The 19,511-nt window shown below is 51.3% G+C and overlaps 1 protein-coding gene across 1 annotated transcript; it reads left to right on the top strand.

Moving 5' to 3' along the window:
* The first annotated feature begins 13,537 nt into the window (after positions 1 to 13,537).
* Positions 13,538 to 16,311, top strand: LOC109785414 (probable thylakoidal processing peptidase 2, chloroplastic). Its single transcript, XM_020344020.4, has 6 exons — positions 13,538 to 14,739; positions 14,835 to 14,903; positions 14,995 to 15,063; positions 15,196 to 15,282; positions 15,818 to 15,885; positions 15,978 to 16,311. The coding sequence occupies exons 1-6, from the start codon at positions 13,909 to 13,911 to the stop codon at positions 16,099 to 16,101; spliced, it is 1,248 nt and encodes a 415-aa protein (XP_020199609.1). The 5' UTR covers positions 13,538 to 13,908; the 3' UTR covers positions 16,102 to 16,311.
* Positions 16,312 to 19,511: the final 3,200 nt, after the last annotated feature.

The raw sequence follows: 19,511 nt of genomic DNA, 5'->3' as shown, positions 1-19,511 counted from the left end.
CCTTTTTTTCTTTTTTTCTGTGTTCTTTTGCATTTTCTTTTTATTGGTTTATTTTCTTTTCTGTTTTATTTCATTTAAAAGTATTTAGGTATTTTATAAAAATGTGTTTTCTCCACCATAATTACCAGTGTATTATTTGGCACCCACCGAACATTTTTGTTTAAATTTTTGAAAACTTTTATTTTCCACTTTGATTTTAATTGAAGTTTGAACTAGGAGTTTGAAAAGAAATGTGATGTTTGTGATCAAGCCCTGTTTAGCAACATGATTAGCCTAATCTCAGAGAGTTACTGTAGCATGATTCTCGGGGTGTTACAAATCTCCTCCACTACAAGAAATCTCGTCCCGAGATTTAGGAGGTAGAAAGAAACAGTGCGGGGTATTCTTCGCGCAGACGATCCTCTCGTTCCCAAGTGGCCTCATCTTCAGAATGGTGCGACCACTGGACTTTGAGAAACTTGATCGCCTTCTGACGTGTGCGGCGTTCAGCTTGGTCGAGAATGCGGACCGGATGCTCCTTATAGGAGAGGTCTTGCTGCAATTCGAGCACTTCATGATCCACAACTCGGATTGGGTCCTTGAAGCAACGGCGGAGCTGTGACACATGGAACACATCGTGAACCTGAGAAAGGTTCGGCGGTAGCTCCAGTTGGTATGCCACTTTTCCACGCCTTTCGAGAATAGTGAATGGGCCAATATAGCGAGGAGCTAGTTTGCCCTTGATCCCGAAGCGGTGAGCACCCTTCATAGGTGTGACTCGAAGATAAGCCTTTTCGCCAGGTTGATAGACCATGTCTTTATGATGACGGTCATACTGACTCTTCTGACGTGACTGAGCAGTCTTGAGATTCTCACGAATAATGCGGACTTGTTCTTCGGCATCTTGGATAATATCCGGACCGAAGAGTGGACGTTCCCCAGTTTCTGACCAGTTCAGAGGGGTTCGGCACTTTCGTCCATATAACACTTCGAAGGGGGCCATCTTCAGACTAGCTTGATAGCTATTATTATAAGAGAACTCAGCATACGGGAGAGATTCCTCCCATTTCTTGCCGAAGGAAATAACACAAGCTCGAAGCATATCTTCGAGGACTTGGTTGACGCGTTCAACTTGTCCTTGCGATTGAGGATGAAACGCAGTACTGAATGACAGATGAGTTCCCATAGCTTCTTGGAAACTTGCCCAGAATCTTGAAGTGAATAAGCTGCCACGGTCTGAGCTGATAACCAATGGAATACCATGGAGTGAAACAATCCTGGACATATAGAGCGTTGCCAACTGGCTAGCAGTGATCGTTTCTTTGACTGCCAGAAAATGTGCAACTTTGGAAAGTCGGTCAATGACGACAAGAATAGCATCATTACCTTTCTGTGATTTGGGAAATCCAGTGACAAAGTCCATCTCAACATGCTCCCATTTCCATTCAGGAATAGAGATAGGTTGCAGAGTTCCAGCAGGCATTTGATGTTCTGCTTTGATACGACGGCAAACGTCACACTCAGCAACATAACGAGCAATGGCTTGCTTCATATTAGACCACCAGAATCTCTGACGGATGTCTTGGTACATCTTTGTACTACCAGGATGGATACACAGAGGTGTATCATGAGCTTCTTTCATAACTTCCTGTGTCATATCCAGGTTTTTCTCTGCACATGGCACCACTAGGCGGCCCTTGAAGTATAAGGTGCCATCTTCAGCAATAGTGAAGAATGAGGGCTTTCCTTCTGCGAGGTAGCGCTTAATCTTGTGGGCTTCAGAGTCATACTTCTGTAGCCTTTTGATGCTGTCCTCGAGATCTGGTTTAGCAACTAGGGTATTGAGGGAACCCTGGGTAACAACGTGGAGGTTCACCTTGCCAAACTCCTTAGGAGGGGGAGCGAGTGCACCCGGAGGAACAATATGGAGGTTCAGCTTCCTGAATTCTTCAACAAGCGAGGGCTGAACTTTATGAACCTGGAGGTGGTTGCAGTAAGACTTGCGGCTCAAGGCATCAGCCATTACATTAGCCTTGCCTGGCGTATAGGAAATACCCAAGTCAAAGTCTGCAACAAGCTCCATCCATCTCTGTTGACGGAGGTTCAGATCTGGCTGAGTAAACAGATATTTCAGACTTTGGTGGTCAGTGAAGATCTCGCAACGATTACCGAGAAGGTAATGTCGCCACTGCTTCAGTGCATGAATGACAGCAGCAAGTTCGAGGTCGTGAACTGGGTAGTTCTCTTCGTGAGGGTGCAATTGCCGAGAGGCATAAGCAATCACTTTGCGGTCTTGCATTAGGACACAGCCTAATCCTTGACGGGAAGCGTCGCAGTAAATGATAAAGTCCTTCTTAGTATCAGGTGGAGCTAGAACTGGAGCAGAAGTCAACTTGTCTTTGAGTGCCTGGAAACTTTCCTGACATTTGTCTGTCCATTGGAACTTGACACCCTTATGCAACAGGTTAGTCAGAGGCCTGGCGATCTTAGAGAAGTTCTCGACGAATCGACGGCAATAGCTGGCGAGACCGAGAAAACTTCTGACTTGCTTAACGTTCTTGGGAGGAGTCCAATCAAGAATAGCCTGAACTCGCTCGGGGTTGACGGCAATACCATCCTTAGAGATGACATGCCCAAGATAGGTTACTTCCGGTAGCCAGAATTCACATTTGGAGAACTTGGCATATAGTAGATGCTCTCGTAGCTTCTCCAGCACAAGTCGAAGATGTTCGGCATGTTCTTCTTCGTTCTTGGAAAATACCAGGATATCATCCAGATAAACCACGACGAACTTGTCGAGGTAATCCATGAATATATAGTTCATCAGACGAGAGAAGGTGGCTGGAGCATTGGTTAAACCGAAAGACATGACGGTGTACTCGTATGAACCATAGCGAGTCACGAAGGCGGTCTTTGGGATATCCTCTTCTCGAACACGGATCTGGTGGTAGCCCAACCTCAAGTCGAGCTTAGAGAACACTGACGAACCCGCCAGTTGATCATACAGATCATTGATCCGAGGAAGAGGGTACTTATTCTGAATGGTAGCTTGGTTTATAGGACGGTAGTCTTGAACTAACCGGTTTGTCCCATCCTTCTTCTTGACAAAGAGAGAAGGTGCTCCCCAAGGAGAGCAACTTGGGCGAATGAATCCTTTGTGAAGAGATTTGTCGATTTCCTCCTTAAGCTCAAGGAGTTCATGCGGCGGCATTTTGTAGGGTCGCTTGGCTATAGGAGTGGTGCCTGGTTTCAAGTCGATGATGAATTCGACAGCTCTAGCAGGGGGAATCCCTGGAAGTTCTTCAGGGAAGACGTCGAGGAATTCACGCACGACGGGAATGTTCTCAATGCCCTCGAGTGGTGCAGCGTTCAATGCATTCAATGCATAGAGCCTTGCCTCGGCATTTTGCACCAGATGAGCTTGGTAAGCAACTATTTCATCTGAAGGGTGTAGTAGATGGACGGTCTTAGTGGCGCAAACTATAGAAGCAGTATGCGCTTTCAACCAATCCATACCCAAAATGAGGTCGATGTTAGACGACTTCAGGATAATGGGAGAGGCATAGAATTCCAGCCCTTCGATTTCCACGGGGACATCGATGCCAACCAAGGAGGTTTGACACTGTCCCACGGGGGTTTTGACCAATACAGAGGTGTTCATCTCCTCACATTTAACGTCGTGCTTGTATGCAAAATCTTCTGACATGAATGAATGCGATGCACCTGTATCAAATAAAACGGATGCTGGTACTGAATTTACGAGGAGTGTACCCATCACAGTAGCAGGCTGGTCTTGAGCTTCGCTGAGATCAACGTGGTTGGCATGAGCACGACCATAAGACTTAGCATTGTTGTTGCGGGGCTGATTGTTACCACGGCCAGTTGCTGGAAGGGCCAGTTGATTCTGGTTCTGGTTGCATTCTTTAGCACGGTGTCCTGGTTGACCACACCTGAAGCACAAGCCATTATTCAGAGTGGGAACAGGAGCTTGGGATGGTGGAGCTGGAAGTCTTGACTGCCTAGATGGTGGTGGAGGCAGACGAGGTGCAGCATAGGTCTGCCTTGGGGCAGATGCATTTGGACGGTACATGCTGTTCGGGATCCATATCTTACGCTTCTGTGCGGGCGAGCCCGAAGATGAGCCCGTGTCACGGTTGCGCCTGTGAGAGCTCTGGTATTCCTGCAGACCAGTTTCGACATTGATGGCCTTGTTCACCAAGGTGGAGAAATCAGCAAAGTCATGCACTAGAAGTGCGAGCTTGATGTCAGCTTGAAGGCCATCACGGAACTTCTCCTGTCTGCGTGCATCAGTTGCAATGTCTTCTTCAGCATAGCGGGACAAGTCCAGAAACTCCCGCTGATAAGCTTCGACAGTTTTGTTGCCTTGGGTGAGGTTGCGGAACTCACGCTTCTTCCGGTCCATGACTCCTTGAGGAATGAAGCGGGCACGGAAAGCAGCTTGGAAGTCTGGCCATGTGATGATTGTTCCAGCTGGCAGAGTACGCCTGTGGCTGTCCCACCATTGAGCTGCGGGTCCCTTCAAGAAGAAGGAAGCAAAGGTGACATAGCTGGCAGGGGCTACATCAGCAGACTCCATCTCATAGGTGATGTCACGGAGCCAGTCATCAGCATCCAGAGGCTGAGTTGAGCTGCGGTAGATGGTTGGGTTGAGGCGTATGAAATCTTGAAGAGTCACTTGAGCTGGCTGCTGGTTCATATTGGGGCGAGGAAACTGGGCCATCATATTTTCCATGAATTGGCGGTTCAGTTCAAACTGTTGGATCATACCAGCCATGTACTCAGGTGGTGGTGGGGCATCGCCACCACGACCACGACCACCTGGTCTAACCATCCTGCTAATATATAACCGGGGTAGATCAGCATTGAGAATATGTGCTAAGACAAGAATCATTCATGATGAAACATGCATAACGAAAGGAGCACGATAGCTACTACATAGTAGTCGGCATAGCTTACAAAAGGGGTCATGCACAGAGTTCAGTACATAGAGTTCAGTACATAGACTAATACATCATAGGCGGCACACAGGCTCGCGGCGACTGCAACTAATACTACTAGCAAGCCTACATCAGTCCCAAGAGGTACTGTGGAGGTAATCGTAGCCCGACAGCTGGTAGTGAGGCAACGGATAGCCCTCCACGTCAGCAGACTGGGGGCCGCGGATACTCAGGTGTAGAGCCCGACGCTCAGGTGGCAGAAGAGGACCAAGTGCGGGGGAGTAGCCTCCCACCTCTGGCCAACCGACACCGTGGGGCATCACGGTCCTGGCTGGGTAGATCGCAGTACGCGGTACCTGTCCAGATCGGACAAAGGGGTGCAGCAGCGTCAGAGCACGGTAAAGGTGCTGACGGGTGGTGTACATCTCGTGGCGAAGAGCTCGGTTAGCTCGATCCAGCCCATCAGCATGCAGAACCAGGTTCTGATGGTAGAAGGGATCTCGGGTGACAGTGGAGTAGGCAGCAGTATAGTATCCCTCCGCACCATCATCGGATGCGATAGCAATGTGCCTGAAAGGGGAGGTGTCCAACTCCCGATACTCTCCACGAAGACGTGTCAGAGCAGCATAGGCAGCATCGTGGACAGCCATATCGATGGTCACACCAACTCCATGTGCGGTGTGAAGCACAGTAGTGGAGTCATACTCCCGAGAGTAGAGGTGGACGATGGCACGGTACTGCTCCTGGTTAAAGTCCTGGTACTCCTCGTAGACGGTGTACTCAGGGTGCCAGCGATAACCCAGATAGGTCATCATCTCAGCTAGCACCGCAGGTGATCCCGAGGCACCAATGGCCGTCGTGTGGCGAACGACCTGCCTCGTGGGTTCCATCTGAAAGCAAAGACGTTTCAAAGGAGTCAAATGACAGTGTGTGAATTGTTCAAAATACTATTCTAAGAAACAACTATGGCTTATCCAACTTTGGGGTGAATGCGGTCACGGGATCCTAGTGTTAAAGCTAGTAAATTCGTTTAACCCGAGTAGAAGAGAGTTCAGAGTCCCAGAGTAAAGGTCGAGGAGTAAAAGATACTAGTACCACCCAATGGCGACGTGGGCCCGTAAGACACACAGCCATGTTAGTAAAAGTTTTGTAATGTCTAGACTCGACTTCGGCCAAGGAGTGTGGAAAGGGGGATTCCTACAGGCAGTCGGCTCTGATACCAACTTGTGACGCCCCCGATTTGACCGTACACTAATCATGCACGCAAATGTGTACGACCAAGATCAGGGACTCATGGGAAGATATCACAACACAACTCTAAAACATAAATAAGTCATACAAGCATCATAATACAAGCCAGGGGCCTCGAGGGCTCGAATACAAGTGCTCGATCACAGTAGCGTCAGCGGAAGCAACAATATCTGAGTACAGACATAAGTTAAACAAGTTTGCCTTAAGAAGGCTAGCACAAACTGGGATACAGATCGAACGAGGCGCAGGCCTCCTGCCTGGGATCCTCCTAACTACTCCTGATCGTCGTCAGCGGGCTGCACGTAGTAGTAGGCACCTCCAGTGTCGTAAGTGTCATCGTCGACGGTGGCGTCTGACTCCTGAACTCCAACATCTGGTTGCGACAACCAGATAGAAAGGAAAGGGGGAAAAGAGGGAGAGAAGCAACCGTGAGTACTCATCCAAAGTACTCGCAAGCAAGGAGCTATACTACATATGCATGGGTATATGTGTAAAGGGGCATATCAGTGGACTGAACTGCAGAATGCCAGAATAAAAGGGGGATAGCTAGTCCTGTCGAAGACTACGCTTCTGGTCATCTCCATCTTGCAGCATGTAGAAGAGAGTAGATTGAAGTCCTCCAAGTAGCATCGCATAGCATAATCCTACCCGGCGATCCCCTCCTCGTCGCCCTGTTAGAGAGCGATCACTGGGTTGTATCTGGTACTTGGAAGGGGTGTATTTTATTCAGTATCCAGTTCTAGTTGTCATAAGGTCAAGGTACAACTCCGGGTCGTCCTTTTACCGAGGGACACGGCTATTCGAATAGATAAACTTCCCTGCAGGGGTGCACCACATAACCCAACACGCTCGATCCCATTTGGCCGGACACACTTTTCTGGGTCATGCCCGGCCGCGGAAGATCAACACGTCGCAGCCCCACCTAAGCACAACAGAGCGGTCAGCACGCCGGTCTAACCCTATGCGCGCAGGGGTCTGGGCCCATCGCCCTATGCACACCTGCACGTTGCGTACGCGGCCGGAAGCAGACCTAGCCTAGTGGCGTTCCAGTCCAATCCGGCGCGCGCCACTCAGTCGCTGACGTCAAGAAGGCTTCGGCTGATACCACGACGCCGGGATACCCATAACTACTCCCGCGTAGATGGTTAGTGCGTATAAACCAAATGGCCAGACTCAGATCAAATACCAAGATCTCGTTAAGCGTGTTAAGTATCCGCGAACGCCGACCAGGGCCAGGCCCACCTCTCACCTAGGCGGTCTCAACCTGCCCTGTCGCTCCGCCACAAAGATCCACTTGCGGGTACTCCTACGAGCCGACCCGACTTTAGTCATCACATGTGTCATGCATATAGTATATAAGTATATACCGTGATCACCGCCCAGGTGATCACGACCCGATAGTATAGCACAGCAGACGGACAAGAATGTAGGGCCACTGATGGAAAACTAGCATCCCCCTAACCTATCAAACTAAGCATGTAGGATTGCAGGTACAGGTATCAACAGTAGTAGCAAGGATAGGCTATGCATCAGGATAGGATATCGGAAAACAGTAACATGCTACACTACTCTAATGCAAGCAGAATAGAGAAGAGTAGGCGATATCTGGTGATCAAGGGGGGGGGCTTGCCTGGTTGCTCTGGCAAGTAGGAGGGGTCGTCAACTCCGTAGTCGAACTGGACAGCAGCAGTGTCGGTCTCGTAGTCTACCGGAGAGAAGAGGGGGGAAGAAACAGTAAATACAATGCAAACATAAGCATGACGATGCGTGACATGACAATGAGCGGTGCTAGGCGTGTCCTAACGCGACAGTAGGTGGTACCGGCGAAGGGGGGGAACATCCGGGAGGTATTCCCAATGTTTCGCGTTTTCGGACAGACAGACCGGAGGGGGAAAGTTGCTAGTTCGATAGGTTAGGGGGTTGTGGTGGACGAACGGACTGCGTATTCGGATTCGTCTCGTCGTTCTGAGCAACTTTCATATAGAAAACATTTTCATCCGAGTTACGGTTTAAAAGATATGAATTTTCAAAGTTTATTTGAATTTCTGGAATTATTTAAATTAAGCAAAAATGAATTATGATGTCAGCATGAGGCAATGCTGACGTCAGCAGGTCGGCTGACCAGTCAAACCAGACAGGTGGGTCCAGTGGGACCCACATGTCAGCCTCTGTTAGTCTAATATTAATTTAAACTAAACTAACAGTCTAATTAGAGGGGTGGGCCCCATATGTCAGTGAGTGATTAGTTAATCTAATTATTTTTATTTATAAAACATTTTTCTTTTTCTCCTTTTTTTTAATTTTGCGGCGGGGCCCGCATGTCAGTGGCTGGGCCTGCCCAGTCAGCAGTTGACTGGGTCAACCCAGTCAACTGGGACCCACGGGGCCCACTGGCAGTGGCCCTGGGGTGGCCCCAGGCCGGCCACGTCGGCGGCCGGCGCCGGAGCAACTCCGGCGACCAAAACAGCGGCGGCCCCTCGCCGGAGTTGGCCGGAATCGCGCTACGGGGCTCGGGGAGGAGCGGGGCTAGGCCCATTCGAAAGGGCTCGCAGCGCCGCATCCAGGGGTGGCCGGGGCTTCGCCGGACTTGGCCGGAATCGGCGCCGGCGAGCGGCGGAGGCGGCGGCGCGCACGGGTGCCCGAAGGAAACGAGGCTACGGCGGGCTATCGAGCAAGCGGAGGGGCTGGGGGGCATCTACGCGAGGTGGGGAGTGCAACGGGCTTGAGCCCGTGACCAACAGGTCACCGGAGCCTCGCCGGCGGCGAGCTCCGCGGCGCGGCGTTCGGGCGCGCGTGGGGAAGCAGCTAGGGGGCGCGCGAGAGAGAAAAGACAGGGGAGGAGGGGGGAAGGCTCACCGCGCGGCACACGGAGGCCGGTGAGAGGCTTAGGAGCAGCAGGTCGGCGCCGGGGAAGAAGGGGGTCGCCGGCGTGCGAAGTTGAAGACGAGCTCGGTGTGCTCGTTGTAGGGGCTCCGGTCTCCAACGGGCTGCACCAGACGAAGCAGCGGGCGACGGCGGTCCTTGGAGACAACGTGGGGCGGCGAGGTGGGCACGGTGGCCGTGTGAACGACGGGAACGGCGGCGACCGCGTCGGGCGTGGGGAAGGAGAGAGCGGCGCGGATCTGGGGGGGAAAGAGAGAGGCGCAGGGGCCGAGAGGAGAGCGGGGCGAGTGGGAGAGAGGCCCGAGGAGGCGGGGGTGCTGGCGCCCTTATCCTCCCCGTCACCGGCGAGGTGGTGCGGCGGGGACTGCCCCTGTTCCGACCCCGGTCGGGGGAACAGGGAGGGGGCGAGCGGGAGAGGTGGGCTGGGCCGGGGGGTCGGCCCAGTCGGGCCAGGGGTCCAGTGGGGGGAGGGCCTTCTCCCTTTTTTTCTTTTTTCTTTGTCTGTGTTCTTTTGCATTTTCTTTTTATTGGTTTATTTTCTTTTCTGTTTTATTTCATTTAAAAGTATTTAGGTATTTTATAAAAATGTGTTTTCTCCACCATAATTACCAGTGTATTATTTGGCACCCACCGAACATTTTTGTTTAAATTTTTGAAAACTTTTATTTTCCACTTTGATTTTAATTGAAGTTTGAACTAGGAGTTTGAAAAGAAATGTGATGCAATTGTGATCAAGCCCTGTTTAGCAACATGATTAGCCTAATCTCAGAGAGTTACTGTAGCATGATTCTCGGGGTGTTACACCATGCTGGGCTGACCTGCCAAGGGTGTTATGACCGCGGGAGCCGAGTGCGTGGCGGCCAGGTCGAGGAGGAAGTCGAGGTCATCCGGAGAAGAATCAGTGCGATTCGTGGCGAAGGGAAAGGTGTGTTCGTCAAAGATGACATGGCGAGAGATGATGACACGGCGAGTGGATAAGTCGAGGCATCGATAGCCGCGATGTGAGGTGGGGTAGCCGAGGAACACACACGCGGTGGAGCGCGGAGCGAGTTTGTGAGGTGCCGTGGCGGATTGATTTGGGTAGCACAAACACCCGAGGACACGAAGGTCGGAGAAGGAGGGTTTTTGTTGGTAGAGAAGGGTATATGGGATACGGAAGTGCAAAGCTTGGCTGGGGCGGCGATTTAGTAAGAAGGTGGCGACAGCGAGAGCCTCGGCCCAGTAGGGAGGAGGCATGTAAGCTTGGAAGAGGAGGGTGCGAGTGATATCGTTAAGTGTGCGAAGAGCACACTCAGCCTTGCCGTTTTGAGGAGAAGTGTACGGGCAAGACATACGTAGGTGAATGCCGTGGCGGGCAAGGAACGCAACAAAGATGGAGTTAACAAACTCAGTGCCATTGTCGGTTTGGAAGGACACGGCCGGGAGATTGAATTGTGTGCGTGCGTATGCTACAAAGTTAACGAGGATATCACATGTGTCGGATTTCCGACGGAGTGGAAAGGTCCACATAAAATGCGAAAAATCATCGACAATAACCAAGTAATATTTGAAGCTAGAGTTACTAGCAACAGGTGATGTCCACAAATCACAATGAAGCAATTGGAACGGAACGACACAAACTGTGGATGATCTAGAGAACAGTAGATGCACGTGCTTGCCAAGTTGGCATGCATGACACACTTGAGTGCTTTTATTACATGGAATAGCAAATTCTGAAGATAAATGTGACATAGAGTCACGACCTGGATGTCCTAGCGACGATGCCAGAGCTCCGATGCGGTGGTGGTGGCGACGAGTCCAAACGGCGAGGTGGTGGGGTTGGTGTTGGCGAAGAACTCGTAGAGTGGACCGGGGCTACTGCAGCGAATAATCTCGCGCCGAGTGTGAAGATCCTTAATAGAAAAACCACACGGGTCATATTCAACAGAAACTGAATTATCAATGGTAAACTGACGAGTAGAAAGAAGATTTTTGATGATATCTGGGACAACTAGAACATTGTTAAGATGGAAAGTGTGGCTAGGTGTGCGGAGAGTAACGTGGCCGGTGGCGGTGATGGGAAGTGGATCGCCATTGCCAACGGTGACACGAAGGGAAGGAGGAGGATGGGAGGGAGTGGAGAGTATACCAGGGTCGGAGACCATGTGCGAGGTTGCGCCGGAGTCCATGACCCATGCGCCCGGTGTGGAAGGGCCGGCGGTTGGAGGGCCGGCAGTGGCATTTAGGGCGGCGACGAGGGCGGAGCAGTCCCATGCCGGGCCGGGAGTGTAGGGCACCGCGGGTGGGGGCGGGTTAGTGCCCCAGGCCTGGCCATGCAGCAGTGCCAGTTGGGTCGTGTAGGTGACCTGACCTGGGGGCACCCAGGTAGACTGACGGGGCGGCGGCGCTGGAGAGGCAGACCGCGGAGCCGGCCCGAGGAGACCAGCGCCCCCGGCAGGAGGAACCGGCGCGGCGTGAGGGCGCCAGGCGGGCTGCATCTGCTGGGTCTGGCCGGTGTATGGATTGAAGCAAATCCACGGGCCAGGTGCCGCCGGGGGGGGGGTGAGTGGTGTTGGAGTTGGCTGCACCCCCGCCGGCGTTCTTCTTCTTCTTCGACCAGCGGCCGCCCGGGTTGCCGCCGGTGGAGGACCCGGCGGTATTGCCATAGAGAGCGACTTGAGACAAGAGGGAGCCACCGGGAGCAGCGTTGGCGAGCTGGTTCTCGCGCAGAAGGAGGATGGAGCGCATCTGCAGGAAGGTGGGAGCCGGAACTTGCATCGTGACGAGGGTCGTGATGTCGGAGAAGCGCGGGTTCAGACCCCGAAGGCAGGTGAGGACCAAGGTCTGGTCAGTCACGGGCTGCCCCACGTCCGCCAGCGCGTCGGAGAGGGCCTTCAGGCGATGGCAGTAGGCGGTGATGGTGAGGTCGCCCTGGACGAGGGCCCGGAACTGTGCCTCGGGGTAGACGGCCCGGTGAGCTGATTGTCGAGGAAGAGGTTCCGGATCAGCGCGTAGGCGTCATACGCGGTCTGATCTTGGGCCATGATGGTGTCCAGGATGTCGTCGCTGATGGAGCCGTAGAGCCACGAGCAGACGACGTAGTCCTGGCGCTGCCACTCGGCGGTGCGAGCGTCCGGCGGCGTGACGACGGAGATGTGGTCCATGAGCTCGTACTTGCCGAGGAGGACGGTGATGAGCATGCGCCACTTGGCGTAGTTGGACTACTGCAGGTCGAGGACGACGGGAACGTGCGTCTTGACGCTAGTCACGTGGACGGCCTGAGAGGCTGGCGACGTGAGGGCGGGCGATGCGGCGGCGGCGGTGGAGTTGGTGAGGGCTCCGGAAGTCTGCGCCCCGAGCATGGACGACGAGGATGCGGAGGTGGACATGGCGGCGATCTGGGAGGGGAGGCGGAACCGCGGCGGCGCCTAGGGTTTGGGGCGGCGGTGGATGGGGTTGGAGCGGCGGAAGCTAGGATTTTAGGAAAGAAGGGCTGATACCATATAAACGAGAATTGGTTTGAGGGAAGACGCCTCTCAAGGGACGATCGGCTCATATATTTATAACAAGATTACAAGTCTTGAAGACCAAGAAAGAAACCTATACGCGTATATGTACATCCGTATGCAAACGGGAATACGCGGTGTTAGCTATACAAAGTCATACTTTAACACGAAGGAAACTGACGTTTCATTGACGAGTGAGTCCCATGACACGGATGCAACGAATACAAAGGCGTTGAGCTTGCACATTACGTTGACGGTCTTCGTATGCACGTGGAGCCCACTCCATATATACATTATGATGATGGTTCGGCTCTACTAGAGTTACTCTAATCAACTATTCACACTTTTCATATTTTGCAGTTGTCTGCTTCACATACATTCGCTTTCTTACGTTTCTCGACCATGCATTCCATAGACTTCCTACAAAAAAGTGATGTAAAAAAAAAGCTCATATGCATTATGACTCTAAAGAGTTACTCGAATCAACTATTTACACTTTTCATATTTTGTAGTTGTCTGCTTTAAGTTGCATTGCTATCAAATTATTGTGTTTTCTTGCTTTCTTACGTTTCTCGACCATGCGATCTTGTAAAAAACCTCAATACACGATTGCAAAGACATCCATATTATTTCTTCTCGCGGTTTTGCATAGTGGAAATGTACCTTCCTAGAGTTATTAGAACCAAAATTTCGATATAGTAAGATTCAGTTAGTAATAAAGGTCTGTTCGGCAATCAACCGCTTCGAGAAATACGAGAATCTGTGAAGCATCTCTTTCTCCACCCCGTGTTTTCAACTGAAGCTCGGGCCACTCCGGGAGCGGAGTCGTGCGGAGTGGCGAGACTCCGAACATGCCCTAAGTTTGCTCATTCCTCACTCTTTTCCTCTGTCGTTGAACCCATTTCCAATAGTAATTACCGGGAAAATTCTAAAAAATGCTTGGGGCCAGGGGATGTCCACCTCACCGTCAACACTGAGCACGCACGCGTCTATATACACCACCCGCCCGTCGGCCTCGCGCTTTCCCTCCCCCGCAACACCCACACCGCCGCCTACCCCATTGACCGCCCCCGTTGACCTCGCCCTCCGGCGAGGCCGACTCGCCGGGAGCTAACCCCCCCGCCGCCGCCGCCTGACCCCGCCGCACCTCCCCCGACCCAGCGCCGCCCGATCCACCGGCCTCTCCCCCGGCTCGCCGCGGCCTCGCCATCCCCCGCCCAGCCGCCCCGCCAGTCGAACCCCGCCGGTATGGTCTGCAATCAGTAGCCGATCGCGTCTCCCGTTGCTCGTTCTCCCCCGACCGCCCAATCCAGCTCTTCTTGGTAACACTACGGCTCCTCTGCTTGCTCGCCATGGCGATCCGCATCACCGTCTCCTACTCCGGCTACGTGGCGCAGAACCTCGCCGCGTCGCTCGGCCTCCGCTGCGGGTCCTCCGCCTCCGCCGGGTGCCGGTTCCTCCAGGAGGGATCCTGGCGCCCCTTCTGCATCTTCACCTCCTCTCGCCACCAGCCCGAGCGCCTCCGGGCCAGCGGCGGTGACGGCCATGACGCCGCCGACGACCACAACCACCCCAAGCCCCAGGCCCTCGCCGCCACCGCCGCTGCCGCCTCCGGAAGCCACTCTCTTTTCCCTTCGAGGACGTACTCTTCCTCCAAGCCGCCGCCGCCTCTCGCTGTGGGGTTGCTGTCGGTGCTCGCCCAGGGTTCGACGGCGGGGTCGTCGACGGCTGGAATCTCCGGCGCCGCGTCTCTGGCCGGCTCGTCGTCGATTTCGATCGGGCTGTTCAACCCGGCGCACCTCCTCCCGTTCTTGCAGACCGCGAGGTGGCTCCCCTGCAGCGACCTTGCCCCCTCGTCGTCTTCGGCGCCCTCGTCCCCTCCTCCCACGCCACCGCTGCCTTCGATCCGTCCCTCCAGGAAGACGTTCAGCGGTGTTCCAACCGCCGGAGCTTCTGCTTCTGCTTCTGGCGCAATTGCCCGGAACATCGGTGCTAGCGCCACAATGAGCAGGAGCAACTGGCTGTCCAAGTGGGTGAGCTCGTGCTCCGACGACGCCAAGACGGCCTTCGCCGCCGTGACCGTGCCGCTGCTCTACAGCTCCTCCCTTGCCGAGCCGAGGTCCATCCCGTCCAAGTCCATGTACCCGACCTTCGACGTCGGGGACCGTATTCTCGCCGAGAAGGTAAAACATTTTACGGAGGATTATCTGATGATTAGTTTGTCATTTTGCTCGCTCTACTTGGTTTCTGATCTTTGTTGTAATAATGTGATCCACAGGTGTCATATGTGTTCCGGGAACCGGAAATCTTGGACATTGTGATCTTCCGTGCTCCCCCAGCTCTTCAGGTATGATGATTTCCAGTCTCTCCAATTCAGTGTTTCCATGATTCATACTGCCAGTGAATTTGATGCTAATTTGAGTACAATGTTATGGCAGGATATGGGCTACAGCTCCAGTGATGTGTTCATCAAGAGGGTTGTGGCCAAGGGAGGAGACTACGTCGAAGTAAGCTTTTATCCCAATGGTAGTGCCTTGTGTTTGTTTCTTTGCGTTGCTACCAGTAATTGCTGTGCTGCAAAAAGTTTGATCCTTTGCTCGAGCCGAGCTATAACAGTTGTTCACTTGGTTCTTTGATAGGTGCGCGATGGCAAGTTACTGGTCAACGGGGTACTTCAAGATGAAGAATTTGTGCTGGAGGCACACAACTATGAGATGGAACCATTGGTATGTTTATCCTCTGTGTCTGGTCCCTAGTGTCTCTACCACTACGTATTTTGTATGCTGTGAGCTGTGCCATCATTGTACATTGTATGATCTATGAACATTTAGGCTTTTTTTGCGGTTGCTGTGCTGAATTGAGCTGAATTCTGGGACCTGTAGTTAGTTTAGGGGATATTTACTAATGCAAGTAAGAATTTTCTGTTAGTGTCTAAAGAAGAAATCTTTCTAACCAACTGTTGTACCTACGAGCGAATATAAATAAATAAGCGCTTATGAAAAGCCACCGCGATGACAAAACGAGCCTTAGCTGACATGATCCCATTGAAATGTTTGATATTTGCTCAAAGCAAACAGAATCTGAAATTTTGGAATGAATTTGGCATTAAAAGTATCAATTGCGCCGCATACCGGCCCACTAGTAGCAGAGAATATCTCACCCAGCGTTGCATATCTCCTTGCATATTCATACATGACAATGCCTATAGAGATGTCAGCCTTTCCGATTTCTGCGAGCTAATTGCTGCTGTTATTCTTGCAGCTTGTACCGGAAGGGTATGTGTTTGTGCTGGGAGACAACCGTAACAACAGCTTGGACTCCCATAACTGGTATGCTTCCGAACCAAGCTCCGTTTTCATCCTATAAGCTTCAGCTGCATAGAATCCAGGTCTGATTTCTTTTGTGATCTGTGATGTTTCAGGGGGCCGCTCCCGGTGAGGAACATACTTGGGAGATCTGTGTTCCGGTACTGGCCACCGTCGAAGATAACGGATACAAGATACTACCAACCCGACGCGGCACTCTACGCGGTGGGGATGTCGTGACGACTCGTGCCTCTGGCGATGCCGTGGCAACCAATGCGCTCCGCCGATGTGCCGAGTTTCAGTCCTCTTGTTTCATTGAGAGTTTGTATTTAGAACCGTGGATGAATTCCTGTTCCGTTCGATTTTCGCTGCCTACTGGCAGGCGCTTGTTAAAAACCACGAAAAGCTTGGTTATGTGTAGAGAGCAGCTGCTGAGGGAGCATTCATTCATTCATTTTGCTTCAGAGCTGGACAATTTTTGTTCTGCTTCCAGCAAGCTGGCTGGGAGATGTAAGGCACAGTATATTAAAAAAAGAAAAAAAAAGTAAGGTACAGTGTATTAAAAAAAAAGACGAATGCAAATGCAATGGCCAGCTGCTCTGTGTGTGTACTGAAACAGCTTTTTTTGCTTACTGTCAAAACTGAGTTGGCATTGTGATTTAGGCCCCCTTTGTTTGGGCTACAGATTCCTGAGAATCAGCTATGGCTGAGATTCCTGAGAATCAGCTATGGCTGAGATTCTGAGAATCAGTTGTGGCTATGGATTTTGAGAATCCGAAGCTGACTGTTTGTTTACCCTGCTATAGAAAAACCACAAGCGTTGTGTAATGTCCACAATGACTAGAATACAAAAATGGTCGATCATAAACTTGCAAAAGCTTATCACATTCATGGAACAGTTCATAAATCTTACTCCAAAGTGTAGTGAAGTCTGAATTTCATCTGAATCACGAGCGAATTACTGCACTCTTTTAGCGTGAGTCATTACATTCTCTATTTTATTTAATGAGAATTACATTCTCTTTTAGTATCGCGTGAGTTGTGCCGCAACCAACGATTAGTTGCAAATATGATAACTTGTGATGCTAACGTGTTCATGGTAGAAATAGAAATGGCTTCATATATGCCTTGTTTTTATCTGAACAAATAAACTCTTGACATCCTAAAATGCTAAAAAAAAGTTCTACCGTTGAATGATGTTATTTGAAAAAATGTTGTTGTTTACTACTCCCTATTTTCTGCCAGTCGAATCAAATGTTACACAATGGGACATGAGATCAGTTACCAATGGACCATTGGGCCAACTCCATGCCCTCGAGCAAAACAGAGGGCCGGCCCATTCCCATCCCTGGACCCGACCCCCGGCCTGACTTTCGGCCGCATTGCCGCACTTCATCCTTCTTCATAGTCAGCACACGCATGCGGCACTCGCGACGCCGAGACCGATGGGAACTCCCGTTCGGCACCTTACGCCCGAACAGGTCCTGGCGCTCACGCGCCCCCGTTCGTGGAGAAGAAGGCAAGCGCTCGACTGGGTTCCTGGTCACTCGATCGCGTTTGACCGGTCAATATTAACTTTTGAAAGAATACAAAAAATAAAAAATAAATCATGAATTAAAAAATGTTCACAGATTTTTTAAAGAAGTTCACTAATTTGCTAAAATATCATCGGATTTAAAAAAGTTCGTGTATTTAAAAAACAAAAATAATAATAAAGAAAAATAGAAAAAGATTAAAGAAAAGAAAGAAGAGAAGAGAAAAAATGATGTAGGTAGTCACGACACGACAAGTGAGTTGTCATGAGTGGTTAGTGCAATTTAGACACAAATAGGAGGTCGTGAGTTTGAATCACCTCACGCTTGACTTTTCTGCATGGAAGCAGGAAAAAGGAAAAACTAAAAAAATGGGCCGGCCCAGCAAAGGGGGGGGGGGGGGGGGGGCTTTTGCTACGAGATGCGAAGTAACAAATGCTTTATGCGGCATATAGGAAATGGTCAGGCAATCCTCAAAAAAAGAGGAAATGGTCAGGCCGACAGCCGTACGCCGTGCCGCGGAGAGGCGGACGAGCACATGCACGTCCCGTTTATCCGCAATCAAGGAACCACCCCTCTCCCACGCCGCCACGACAATAAGGACATCCTCTCTTTTTTTTGCGGGAAATATTTGTATTACTCACGTAGCAAAACTACTATCAAAGATACAGAGATTAACCACCTCATCAGGTCCAGAACCTAGCCACACCATAGTGCAACCCGAAGTCCTGCCAAAAGCCGCCAACAAATGGCTGACATTATTTTGACTACGACGTACTCCATCCGTTCCAAAATACCGCTTCCTCCTGTTTCGTCCGCTGCCGCGAAGGATCCATCTGTATTTACTATTTAGTTTCGGCCATCCTTCTTTAGGTCTAGTCCATGGAGATTGGCAGTGGCGAAGCCACACTTGACCTGTGAGGTCAATTGACTACACATATTTCTGTAAATACATCATACAACAAGTAGAAATCAGGCAACAAAATCTTATAAATACATACTACATTTGACTACACAACACCCAATTGACTACACATGATATGATTCCTGGCACCGCCACTGGAGATTGGGCCTTCCCCGGTGTCATATTAGCAACAGAAAAGCTTTCTTTCCTGTTGGTAATGCACAGCCACTGACTTTCCTTTCAAAGGGCCTCTCTCTAGCTCATGTGCAATCATTAAGATAGACTGGACATAGCTTCGAAGAAATCTGACCGATACTTGAATCGGGGAAGCTAGCTTATCGTGCTTTCATTTTGTATATACCAAATCCTCCATAATAGCATGATAAAATTAAATCCGGTGGTTCACTGGCAAGCTCCATGGCGTACGTAGTAACCATTATTCCGACCCCGTGTATAGTTTGACATGCATACTACCGAGCTTCGGCAAGGGCCACACATCTGGCATAGCAAGCCATAGTTCCCTGGCATCGGGGCAGCGACACAATACATGAAATGTATCCTCTGGTTCCGCACGGCAAACAGGGCAAAGGTTGTCAAGCTCCATATTGCGACCATGTTTTAAATCCCACGTAGGCAACGAGTTGCTTGCAGCCCGACATGCAAAGATGCAGGTTCTTGGTGGAGCCTTGCTGCCCCAGAAGCCCAGATAGTTGGCGTCCTCTCGTCTCGTCCGGTGGTGGCCGTGACCATGAGACAGAAAGCACCACACTCTGCTGCACTTGTGGCCACGGCGGCAAGATGGATACAAACCGTGACACCCTCCAGTCATCCAGTGTTGCTATAGGCGGGTCGTGCTTTCCGAAGAAAAAGAAAACAAACCAAACGTGGCGCACCGACTTGGAGCTGGAAAGAAAGAGGTGGCGCGTCCCAGTTCCGTGATGAGGACACGAAAATTCGGCCAAGAGCAAAAGAAATGAGCGGAAGGCAGCGAGGGGTTCCGAGTCAGCGCCCACCGGGTGGGAGTCCACGAACGACTATCCCATGGGCATGGGTGCCACCAGATATACCACCACACCACACGGCCAGTCACCGTCGGCTCGGCCGCAAAAGCAGCCTCGGCGACGAATTTTATGTCGAGCGGCAACCAAAGGCAGCGCCATCCGATCCTTTCTCTCTTCAGAAACCAAACCAAAATAGAAAAGGAGGAGCGTCTT

The sequence above is a fragment of the Aegilops tauschii genome, chromosome 5 (assembly GCF_002575655.3).
Source record: "Aegilops tauschii subsp. strangulata cultivar AL8/78 chromosome 5, Aet v6.0, whole genome shotgun sequence".
Classification (NCBI taxonomy): Eukaryota; Viridiplantae; Streptophyta; class Magnoliopsida; order Poales; family Poaceae; genus Aegilops; species Aegilops tauschii.
This window is presented reverse-complemented; position numbering and strand designations above follow the sequence as displayed.

Coding starts and splice junctions, on each gene's coding strand:
- LOC109785414 (XM_020344020.4), top strand. CDS start 13,909: ATGGCGATCCGCATCACCGTCTCCTACTCCGGCTACGTGGCGCAGAAC. Junction 14,904..14,994: donor GTGCTCCCCCAGCTCTTCAG/GTATGATGATTT, acceptor ATGTTATGGCAG/GATATGGGCTACAGCTCCAG. Junction 15,886..15,977: donor AGCTTGGACTCCCATAACTG/GTATGCTTCCGA, acceptor GTGATGTTTCAG/GGGGCCGCTCCCGGTGAGGA.